Here is a 13,031-nt window from a genome sequence, read left to right as displayed (position 1 = left end):
AACCTAAGTCACAGATTAGTCTTACTGTAGAATACCAGATATTTTCAAGAATGCAAACACCAGGTACCCTTGAAACTAGGGTGCATAAGGGTTGCAAAAAGGATAATTACTTGAAAATCTGTAAGAAATAGACAGACTTCACATTCTCAAACCTACTCCATATAGCAGGCTGATTCCACAGTCCACTATACCCAGTAAACTCTCAAGAATCGGGCAGCCACGCTTATTTTATTAATTCCAGAAAGAAAGTAGAGGATCCCATTCTGGAGAAAATCAGCCCAAGAGAAAAGACCTGATAGGTGGTGTCAGCCAATGAACTGTTCTAGGCAGATCACTCTACAGTAACTACCACCAATAAATCTACAAATCCTGTCACAAACAAGCTCAAATCAGCTTTTTAATGCCACAGTTTTATATGAGCAAATAGCTTTGAGTCACTAGCTATTTCCGGAAAACATTAAATATAAGAGCTTAAGGGACTTCCCTGGTGGTGCAGTGGTTAAGAATCTGCCTGCCAATGCAGGGGACACAGGTTCGTGCCCTGGTCTGGAAAGATCCCACATGCCACGGAGCAACGAAGCCCATGTGTCACAACTACTGAGCCTGCACTCTAGAGCCCATGAGCCACACTACTGAGCCTGCATGCCACAACTACTGGAGCCCGTGTGCCTAGAGCCTGTGCTCGGCAACAAGAGAAGCCACCGCAATGAGAAGCCTGTGCGCCACAACGAAGAGTAACCCACACTCGCCGCAACTAGAAAAAGTCAGTGTGCAGCAACGAAGACCCAACACAGCCAAAAATAAATTAATTAATTAAAAACAAAAACAAAAAATAAGAGCTTAAAATACACAAACAGAAACAGGAGAGACAATGGAGGGAAAAAACCCAAAATTCAAAAGAAGAATGCTTCTAAAAAAAAAAAAAGAAAAGAAAATGCTTCTAAAAACAATGTTATATAGCAATTCCATAGAGAATGATGTCAGAAAAAGAAATACTGAAAATGTTTTTTTAAATAAAAATACGAAGATGAGAACCTAATAAAACCTCACAGAAAGTACAACATAAAAAGAGAGATGGAGGGCTTCCCTGATGGCGCAGTGGTTGAGAGTCTGCCTGACGATGCAGGGGACACAGGTTTGGGCCCCGGTCCGGCAAGATCCCACATGCTGCGGAGCGGCTGGACCCGTGAGCCATGGCCACTGAGCCTGCGCGTCCGGAGCCTGTGCTCTGCAACGGGAGAGGCCACAACAGTGAGAGGCCGGCGAACCGCAAAAAAAAAAAAAAAAAAAAAAAAAAGAGAGAGAGAGAGAGATGGAAACTAGAAAAAAGAAAAAAGAGCAGATACAAACTACTATATATAAAATAGATAAACAACAATAGATAAACAAGGTCCTACTGTATAACACAGAGAACTATATGAAAAAAATCTGTATATATACACGTATAACTGAATCACTTCACTATACACCAGAAACTAACACAACATTGTAAATCAACTATACTTCAATTTAAAAAAAAGAAAAAGAAATTCTAGAGGTAGCACAAAAAATTTAAGATCTGAATTATGAGTGTTCAATCATTCAAAAAATTTAATGAGCTCTTACTATGTGTCAGACATGGTGCCAAGCACTGGACATAAAAAATGATCAATAAACATTGAAACATAGAGAACAGAGAAAAAGAGAAAACAATGTGGAACAAATGATCAACAAAATTACAGAAGAAAATTTCAGAGATTTTTAGTTTCTGGAATAAGTGAGTGCCCTGGTACATGAAAGAATAAAATCAACATCATGATACCTCAACATGAAATATTAGAACATCATAAATAAATAACAAATGCTAAAAGCTTCCAAAGAGATTAAACAGGTCACTTAAAAGAATTAAGAACTGAATGGGTTTTGGACTTCTCTACAACACTAGATAACAGAAGATTTTAGAAATCCTCAGAGCAATGCCTTTAAAAAGTTGAAGTAAGTTTTTCCACCTAAAATGACATCTCCAGTCAAATTATCAATCAAATTAGGAGAGTGAAATGAAAACATTTTTATTCATGAAAGGATTCACAAAATATACTTTCTATTTACTTCTTTTGCATCCTTCCCTTGGTTGCTTTTGAAAGATGTGCTTCAGAACAATAAGGAAACAAATCAAGAAAGAGGAAGGCAAGAGATCCAACAGTCTAGGTATACAAAAGTATCCAAGGCATGCAAATACAGAAGAGAATCAAAACGAATTCAAAGGGAAGGAGTTAAGAGAATCAAAAGGATGATCTTAAGGGAATCCACTGGATGATAATAAAGGAAAATTCTAAAATAAAGCTATGTTACAATCACACCTGGGGAGGAAGAACAGAGGGTTAGAGGAGGGATATCTCAGTTAAAAAACAAACCACAGGAGAAAATATTTGCAAATGAAGCAACTGACAAGGGATTAATCTCCAAAATATACAAACAGCTCATACAGCTCAATATCAAAAAAACAAACAACCCAACAAAAACTGGGTACAAGATCTAAATAGACATTTCTCCAAAGAAGACATATAGATGGGCAAAAAACAAATGAAAAGACGCTCAATATCACTAATTACTAGAGAAATGCAAATCAAAACTATAATGAGGTATCACCTCACACTGGTCAGAATGGCCATCATCAAAAAATCTATAAATGGTAAATGCTGGAGAGGGTGTGGAGAAAAAGGAACACCCCTACACTGTTGGTGGGGATGTAAATTGGTACAGCCACTATGGAGAACAGTATGGAGGTCCCTTAAAAAACTAAAAATAGAGCTGCCATATGACCCAGCAATCCCACTCCTGGGCATATATCCAGAGAAAACCATAATTCAGAAGGATGCATGCACCCAATGTTCATTGCAGCACTATGTACAATAGCCAGGACATGGTAGGAACCTAAATATCCATCGACAGGAATGGATAAAGGAGATGTGGTACATATATACAATGGAATATTACTCAGCCATAAAAAGAAACCAAGTAATGCCATTTGCAGTGACATGGATGGACCTAGACATTGTCATATAGAAAGTAAGCCAGAAAGAGAAAGACAAATATCATATAATATCACTTATATGTGGAGTCTAGAAAAATGGTACAGATGGACTTATTTGCAAAGCACAGTTATTTCTTGGCTCTCTTTTGTTCCATTGATCTATGTGTTTGTTTTTATGCCAATACCATACTATTTTTACTACAGCTTTGTAATCTAGTTTGAAATCAAGAGGCATGATGCCTCCAGCTTTATTCTTCTTTCTCAAGATTACTTTGACAATTTAGGGTCTTTTGTAGGTTTCATACAAATTTTAGAATTGTTTGTTCTATTTCTCTGAAAGATGCCTTGGAATTTTGATAGGGAGTGCACTGAATCTGTAGACTACTTTGGGTTGTATGAACATTTTAACAATATTAATTCTTCCAATCCATGAAAATGGAGTAGCCTTCCATTTATTTGTGAATTCTTCAACTTCTTTCATCAGTGTCTTATAGTTTTCAATGTACAGGTCTTTTCACCTCCTTAAATTTATTTCTAGGTATTTAATCTTTTTTTTTTTTTGATGCACTTGTAAATGAGATTTTTTTTAAAAATTTCTCTGAGTGTTCATTACTAGTGTATAGACATGCAACTCATTTTTGTACGTGGATTTTGTATCCTGCAACTTTACTGAATTCATTTATTAATTCTAACAGTTTTTCTAAAAACAGAATTACCATATGATCCAGCAATCCCACTCCTGGGCATTTGGATTAGACAAAACTCTAATCCAAAATGATACATGCACCCCTATGTTCACAGCAGCACTATTCACAACAGCCAAGACATGGCAACAATCTAAGTTTCCACTGACAGAGGAATGGATAAAGAAGATGTGGTAAATATATACAATGGGATACTACTCAGCCATAAAAAAGAACGAAATAATGCCATTTGCAGCAACATAGGTGAAACTAGAGATTATCATACTAAGTGAAATCAGAAAAGGAAAGACAAATACCACATGATATCACTTATATGTGGAATCTAAAATATGACACAAATGAACCTATCTATGAAACAGAAACACACTCACGGACATAGAGAACAGACTTGTGGTTGCCAAGGGGGAGGGGATTTGGGAACGGATGGAGTGGGAGGTTGGGGTTAGCAGATGTAAGCTATTATATATGGAATGGATAAACGACAAGGTCCTGCTGTATAGCACAGAGAACTATATTCAGTATCCTATGATAAACCATAATGGAAAAGAATAGTAAAATAATGTATATATAGGACCTCCCTGGTTGCACAGTGGTTAAGAATCTACCTGCCAATGCAGGGGACACAGGTTCAAGCCCTGGTCCAGGAAGATCCCATGTGCCGCGGAGCAACTAAGCCCATGTACCACAACTACTGAGCCTGTGCTCTAGAGCCCGTGAGCCACAACAGCTGAGCCCGCGTGCCACAACTACTGAAGCCCACGTGCCTAGAGCCTGTGCTCCACAACGAGAAGCCACTGCAATGAGAAGCCTGCACACCGCAATGAAGAGTAACCCCCACTTGGCGCAACTATAGAAAGCCCGCGCACAGCAATGAAGACCCAACACAGCCAAACAAAATAAATAAATAAAAGAAAATATTTTAAAAAAGAAAACATTAAGAAGAAATAGTGCTTTTAAAAATGTATATATGTATAACTGAACCACTTTGCTGTACAGCAGAAATTAACACCACATTGTAAATCAACTATACTTCAATAAAATTAAATAAATAATTCTAACTTTTTTTAGTGGACTCTTTGGGATTTTCTATATATAATATCATGTTATCTGCAAATAGTAACAGTTTTACTTCTTCCTTTCTGATTTGGATTACTTATATTTCTTTTTCTTCCGTAGTTGCTCTGGCTTAGACTTCCAGTACTATGTTGAATAAAAGTGGTGAGAGTGGGGATCCGTGTCTCATTCCTGATCTTAAAGGAAAAACTTTCAATTTTTTACCGCTGAGTATGATGCTAGCTGTGGGCTTGTCACAAATGGACTTTAGTATGTTGAGATATGTTCCCCCTTTGTTCAGAGTTTTTATCATGAATGGATGTTGACAAAAAAACAACATAAATGAAATTTTACTTAATGTAATTTTAAAATTTATATGGAAGACCAAAAAGACAAGTATAATCAAATACTTCTGAAGAAAAAGGTGGAGGGACCTATCCCATCAGAGACCAGGACTTTTGATAAAAGCAAGAGAAATTAGGACAGGTACAGATAAAAAGGCCAATGGAATAAGAGTGACCTATGTATACATGGAATTTTAATATGTGACCGTGGATCAGTGGAAAACAAATGGACTCTTCATTCAGTGGGGCAAAAATAATTTGTTTTCTCTACGGGGAAAAAATTATAACTGATCTCATACCATTTGTGAAAATCAACTCCAGGTACCTTAACAGGGCTTTAATAAGAAAGTAAAAACATAAACATTCTTGGAAGAAAAAATAGGAGAAAATGGGGCTAGGAAAAGGTTTCTTATGACCCCAAAGGTGTGAAGCCTGTGAAGGAAAAAAGCAGAATTTTTAAATAAACTTATATAATTATAATTATGTATAATTATATAAAAATATATAATTATATATAATTTAACTATTAAATATATAATGTAACCATAATAACACAAAGGATTACTGTTCATCAAAAGATGTCATAAAGAAAATGAATAAATAAGCTACAACAGGAAAAGATGTCTATAAAACATGCTACTGACAAAAAATTAGTACCTAGAAAATATATAAGGAATTCCTATAAATTTTAGGAAAAAGACAAATAGTCTAATAAAAAAATGATCAAAATGGCATTATAGGGACTTCTGTAGTGGTCCAGTCGTAGAGAATCCATCTTATAGTGTGGGGGACGTGGGTTCGACCCCTGGTTGGGGAACTGGGACCCCACATGCTACGGGGCAGCTGGGCCCGCACGCCACAACTGCTGAGCTCGCGTGCCACAACAGCAGAGCCCATGTGCTCTGGAGCCTGCATGCCACAACTAGAGAGGAGAAGGCCTGCACACCACAACTGGAGAAAAGCATGCGTGCCACAGTGAGGAGGCTGTGCACCACAGTGAAGGATGCTGCATGCCTCAACGAGGATCCGGTGTGCTGCACCTAAGACCCGACACAGCCAAAAATAAATAAAATAAATAATAAATAAATCTTTTAAAAAAAAGTGCAGATTATCAAATCAGATGAAGTGGAGCATAGGGTCAGCTACTGCAATCAAGAGAAGGGAGAGATAGCAGTTTAAAAAAAAATGGTAACACACAGAAGAGACACTATTGGCCAAACATGTGGAAAAATAATCATCTTCAACAGTAACCAGGAAAACTCAATTTAAAACAATGAAATAAGATTTTTTTTTTTGGCTGCGTTGGGTCTTCATTGCTGCACACGGCAAGCAGGGGCTACTCTTCGTTGCAGTGCACGGTCTTCTCATTGAGGTGGCTTTTCTTGCTGCGGAGCATGCGCTCTAGGCGTGTGGGCCTTAGTAGTTGTGGCACATGGCCTTAGTTGCTCCGTGGCACGTGGGATGTTCCCGGACCAGGGCTCGAACCCATGTCCCCTGCACTGGCAGGCAGATTCTATTCTATTTATTTATGGCTGCATTGTGTCTTTGTTGCTGTGCACGGGCTTCTCATTGCAGTGCCTTCTCTTGTTGTGGAGCATGGACTCTAGGCGTGCAGGCTTCAGCAGTTGTGGCACACAGGCTTAGTAGTTGTGGCACATGGGCTTAGTTGCTCCGCGGCACGTGGGATCTTCCCAGACCAGGGATCGAACCCGTGTCCCCTGCATTGGCAGGCGGATTCTTAACCGCTGTGCTACCAGGGAAGTCCCAGCAGGCGGATGCTTTTTGTTTTACATCTTTATTGGAGTATAATTGCTTTACAATGGTGTGTTAGTTTCTGCTGTATAACAAAGTGAATCAGCTCTACATATACACATATCCCCATATCCCCTCCCTCTTGCGTCTCCCTTCCACCCTCCCTATCCCACCCCTCTAGGTGGTCACAGAGCACCGAGCTGATCTCCCTGTGCTATGCGGCTGCGGCAGGCAGATTCTTAACAACTGTGCCACCAGGGAAGCCCCAAAATGAGATTTTATACTCACCAATCAGACTGTTAAAAAATGAAAAAAATCTTACAATATCAGTTACAGGGAAAGATGGTGATACAGACACTTGGAAAACAGTTTGGTATTACCTGGTAAAGCTGAATAAGAAAGTATGCCTATTTAAAGTCAACTGGGCCACACAGCCTGTCTGGTGTGTTTTAATGTCCACTAAATTCTCCGACAAAGCCCCAGAAGACTTTACCCTCTTTTTTGGCTATATGTCTATACAAGCTAAGTGAAATAGAGACTTGAAGTGACTATCTAGAGATATCAGGATCAAACAGGTTAACTGATTTTTTAAAGCAAATTTAAGAAGTTTAATAAAAATCACCTTTAAAGGTGGGGGAAAAAAAAAAAGAATGTATGCCAAGACCCAGCAATTATATTCCTAGGTGTATTTCCTAGCAAATCTCTTGTATATGCAAATCTAGAGATTTACATGTTATTATCTTATAATTTTATGTTAGTTAAATGTTATGTATATCCTATTGTGCATGTACTATATTTTATAAATAACTATACTAATTAAAAAAAAACAGTGGATAAGCTGAAGAGCCAAAAGGTCACACATAACTGAATATATTAGTGAATCAATACAAATCGAGGCAAGGAATTCTATGTAAAGGCAGTATAAATGGAAAAAGAGATGAAGAGTTTAAGCCATTGGAGGTGATCCAGATGTTCTAATGTCTGTTTAATAGGAGCTTAAGGGAGAAAAGAGGAAATGGTAGCAAGGTAATGTTTGAAGAGATGACCGCCAAGGATTTCCTATCCCAAGAAACAGATATAACTCCTCAGATTTAAACATACAACCAGAAGCAAAATATGGCAGAATAAAGGTAACCACACCTGAATATTACAGTAAAAATTTAGCCCCTTAGAAGAAAAGTTTATAAAGGAACAACAATCATACATCGAGAAGAAAACATTGGAGAATATCTTTATGGTCTTATGGTAAGCAAAGGTTTCTTAAACAGGACTAAAAGTACAGATAGCATGATCTGTTTATATAAGATTCAAATATAGGCCAAGGAAGAATTTCTTACATAAGTCCTAATAAGTGTGAAGCACAAAAGGAAAGATTGATAAATTTGACCAAAATTAAGAACTTCTGTTCACAAAAAGAAACCATAAAGAGAGCTAAAAAACAATTCAGAGTAGAAGAAGATATTAGCAATTTTTAGAACATGGAATATACTCATAAGCAAAACATATAAAGAACTCTTACACATCACTAAGAAAAATACAGGCAATCTAACAGAAAAACAGGTAAAAAAGACGAACAGGCAATTGACTAAAGAAGAATTTCAAAAGATGAATAATGATATGAAAACGTGTTCAAACTCATCAGTAAAAAGCGAAATGCAAATTAAACCACACTGAAGTATCACTATATGCTCAGCAATTGGTAAAAATCTAAGTTTGACAATACCATACATTAGGAAGCATGTGCAACAATGGGAGCTCCTATATACTGCTGGTGGGATTGTAAACTAGTATACGCATTAAAGAAAAGTTTAAAAATGGACAGCTAAAGATATGATGTCTTATGATCCATTCACTTCTATCCTTTTCAAATAACATAGAAAATGTTCATAGTAGTGATTTATAACTGTCAAAAACTGGAAACAACATAACTGCCTATGAAAAGTAGAACTGAAAAATAAACTGTGGTATATTCATATAATCAAATGAATCAACTCTGACTATAAAAAATTGTGTGGCTCTCTTAGGTGGTAAAAGTATAAAGGGACACAAAGATACTATGGACAAAGAGAGATCTGTGCTGATAGTGTTGTAGTTCTTGACCTGGGTGATGGTTCCACGAGAATTCATTCTATAACTGTTTGAATATCTGCCTATAGTTTGTTACTTTTCTATAATTGAGATAATTTCCAATAAAAAGAATTAAAATATATTAAACTGTCTCCTGGGCCTGTCTATCTCTGCAGGTACAAGTGGATAGATGGATAAAAGAAATAGAAAAAGAGGCCCTGAAATACAAACTAACATAAATCAGAACTTATAACTGAACAGGCAGATAAAACAATGATGATATAAGCAGCTGTTCAGTAAATGGTGCTAAAATAAGGTATGGGGGCACGGGTGGGGGGATTGATTTGGACTCTCAATTTACAGCTTATTGTAAAAGAACTTTAAAAGGGATTTAAATGCTATTGAAAATAGCAGAAAAATGTTTTAAAAAGAACAAAATATCTATGAAGTTTGTAGAAGTCAGTTAATTTTCTAAAATTAGAAACTGTAATAACCACAAAAGAGCTGACTACAGACACATTAAAGCATACACTTAAAGATGCCAATCCAAATTAAAGTTTAAAAAGTAAAAAGCACCCTGTGGAAATGGGTATATAATGTTTTTATTTCATAAAGTCCATAAAAATTGACTGAAAAAAATTAGGACAGTAATAGATAAAAAGTGTAAAATATAGCACAAACAAGTTAAAAACAGTAGCACCATTACGGTGAAAATGTTCACTCTCACTAGTACTCAGTAGAATGACACTAAAACAATCCAGTGTACCAAGAAATCAGTGTAAAAGTTATTAGGGATGATAAAGCATTGAAGTTATATAAGGGAGAAAATTTCCATATTTTTTAGAATTACATATTGAGGTTATACAAGGGTGAAATGACATGAAGTCTTGGATTTGAAAATACTTTAATAATAACAACTGGGATAGATGAAGCACTGGCTTCCTGGCTGCTCCTCACACACAGCCAATGCATACCTGCCTCAGGCCCTTGAATGTTTGTTTGGCTTCCTCTCTCTGGAATGTTCTTCCTCCCAGTAATCACATACAATGATTTACAGCTATACTTCTTCAGGTCTCTGTCCCAATGTCATCTTATTGGAAAAAGTTTCTCGTACCATGTCACATAAAATAGCACCCCCCCATCCCCTTTCTCCACCTTGTTTGTCTTTTCAGCACTCACCATTGTATATTATATATTCATTTATTTGTGTATCTCTCCCTGCACCAGAGGGTAAACTCGGAAATAGAGAGTCTGCACATTCTATTCACTGCTGTAACCTCAGGTTGACAGTAGTGCTGGGCATACAACAGGTAGTCAATAAACATATACTGATCTATCAACAGATGAATGGATAAAGAAGATGTGGTACATATATACAATGGAATATTACTCAGCCATTAAAAAGAATGAAATAATGCCATTTGCGGCAACATGGATGGACCTGAAGATTATCATACTAAGTGAAGTCAGACAAAGACAAATAACATATGCTATCGCTTATACGTGGAATTTAAAAAAATAATAATACAAATGAACTTATTACAAAACAGAAACAGACTCACAGACTTAGAGAATGAACGTATGGTTACCGGGGGAAGGGTGGGGGGGGAGGGATAAATTGGGAGTTTGGGAATGACACGTACACACTGCTATATTTAAAACAGGTAACCAACAAGGACCTACTGTATAGCACAGGGAACTCTGCTCAATATTCTGTAATAACCTAAATGGGAAAAGAATTTGAAAAACAATAGATACATGTATATGTATAAATGAATCAATTTGTTGTATACCTGAAACTAACACAACATTGTTAATCAACTGTTCTTCAATATAAAATAAAAATTAAAAAAAATATATACTGAATTAAGAAATGTGCTGTCCTGGTTTTTCCTTTTTTAAAAAAATTTATCTTTGCTAGCACTAAGCTCTCAATGGAGGCACAGAGCCTTTTTTCCTTTTTTCCATTAAAGTCAATGACATGCATGCTCAAATCTCCCTCTATGATATCTATGTGATCAACTCCTCTTCTACCTCTTTAGCCCTCACTTTCTGCAGGGCTCCCTATTTTAACCTCACTTATGGTGCTTCTACATTTTAGGAGTTATATATAATATCCCTATTAAGCTATAAATTCTGAAATTGCTTATTCATTTTTTGCTTTTCAGTTTTGGCTGCACCATGCAGCTTAAGGGATCTTAGTTCCCCGACCAGGGATCGAACCCGTGCCCCCTTCAGTGGAAGCGTGGAGTCCTAACCACTGGACCACCAGGGAATTCCTGCTTATTTGTTTTTTAATCTCTTCAGTACCTAGTAGAGTACCTCACACACATTAGAAAATCAGTAAATGAATGAATCAATGAGTGTATGAGCTACTGTATCTTAAAAATCCTAAAGGAAATAAGTCTTTGGTAATGTAGAAAAAAAATATTTCAGGAAACAATGATGCTTTTTAAAGACTAAATACAAAAGAGGATGAGAAGCTGATAAGGAAGTAGATCCAAATTTGGAAAGAAAGGAATATTATTGGAGAATGTGGAGGAGGGCACCAGCTGTTTAGAATTGGGACAGAAGTACACGAGGAGAAGAGCAGGTGGAGTGTGTTAAGGGGAAAAGGTAAGATCATTTGAAAGGTCATGCTGAAAAGGCTTACTTTTGCACAACAGGCCTAAAGTTTTTAAGGGGAGCTTCCCAGATTTCATCTCAAAGGTGCAGTCTCTCCACTGACCAATTGGGTCATTACCTGCCATGCCTCACTTACCTGGCCACTGGTCTCTTGTTAGTTCTCTGTCAACCAACCAGGGTTCCTTCCCTTGCTCCAAGAAGGAGATCACATCTGGTTTAGAAATAGAATGTCCTGCTTACAAAAGAAGTAATGAGATAAGTTTATGATGAGAATGTCCCAGAATTCAAATCCAGTCCCTTCATTATTAAGAAAGAGTCAAAGAAAGATACATCAGATTTATGAAACATAACAGAGGACTTGAAACTTCCCTCATAACTCAATGCAGCTTCCTCTTTCTAACTCTACAGTATTAAAATTATTCCTCTGGAAACAAGCTGTAGAAATCCAAATGGTTACTTGAAAGGTAGGTGAGTGTAACACCAGAAGAAGTAGACCTTCTCAAGGCAGAATCTGAATTATTATGGACATCCTTACCCATTGAAACCAGGTTGCTGTAATTCTCCAACATCACCTCTCTGTATAAATCTCTCTGATCATCATTCAGGTACTCCCACTCCTCCTGAGAGAAGTCTATGGACACATCACTGAACATCACTGACTCCTGGAACAACAACCATGTTAAATTGTTAAAAATTAGATTGGATTAATAAACATAAGTGTTTTTGTGATGGAAAGAGAGAAGAAAAAAATAAAGCTAGAAGAGGGAATTCCCTGGTGGCACAGTGGTTAAGAATCTGCCTGCCAATGCAGGGGACACAGGTTCGAGCCCTGGTCCGGGAAGATCACACATGCTGTGGAGCAACAAAGCCAGTGCACCACAACTACTGAGCCTGCACCCTAGAGCCTGCGAGCCACAATTACTGAGCTCACGTGCCACAACTACTGAAGCCCACGTGCCTAGAGCCTGTGCTCTGCAACAAGAGAAACCACCGCAGTGAGAAGCCCGGGCTCTGCAAGGAAGAGTAGCCCCAGCTCACCGCAACTAAAGAAAGCCTGCGCGCAGCAACGAAGACCTAACACAGCCAAAAATAAATAAATTTATTTATTAAAATAAATGAATTAATTAAAATAAAGCTAGAAGAAGTGAAAACCAGCAAGCATACAGAGTGGGGTTGAATGTCTGGGATGCATCTGGAAGACTGTAAACAAATAAGCAGGACTGAATCACTGAGCTTCCACGTCATCTGTTTCCTCCAAGGAAATTGCCTGTGTATAATGGGACACTTCCATTATCCAAGTAAGTCTGGGAAGGTACAAAATCCAGCCAAGACGAGTTTCCTAATTAAATGAAATAGTATACACAAACAACTAGCAAATGCTTGTCATGTAATATGTTATGAATATATGTGACTGTCTTTTCCAAAATAGCTATAAGTAAAATTTCAGAATAAGGGATAAAAAGAAGACATTAA

The 13,031-nt window shown here is 37.3% G+C and overlaps 1 protein-coding gene across 2 annotated transcripts in view; it reads right to left on the bottom strand.

The window, feature by feature from the left end:
• The window catches only part of ZNF566 (zinc finger protein 566), a 66,519-nt gene that overhangs the window by 4,743 nt on the left and 48,745 nt on the right, over positions 1–13,031 (bottom strand). Inside the window, exons 5-6 of one of the 2 annotated variants that reach the window (XM_049703048.1) lie at positions 12,094–12,220; positions 11,695–11,790 (exon numbers count right to left, since the gene is read on the bottom strand). In XM_049703048.1, the coding sequence (XP_049559005.1) occupies positions 11,695–11,790; positions 12,094–12,220 (223 nt within the window). Of the gene's footprint in view, positions 1–11,694; positions 11,794–12,093; positions 12,221–13,031 lie in introns of both variants that reach the window. The other variant, XM_049703047.1, reaches the window with a different exon arrangement.

The sequence above is a fragment of the Orcinus orca genome, chromosome 20, assembly GCF_937001465.1.
Source record: "Orcinus orca chromosome 20, mOrcOrc1.1, whole genome shotgun sequence".
Classification (NCBI taxonomy): Eukaryota; Metazoa; Chordata; class Mammalia; order Artiodactyla; family Delphinidae; genus Orcinus; species Orcinus orca.
Note: the sequence above shows the minus strand (reverse complement) of the source record. Positions and strands in the feature narration are given on the sequence as shown.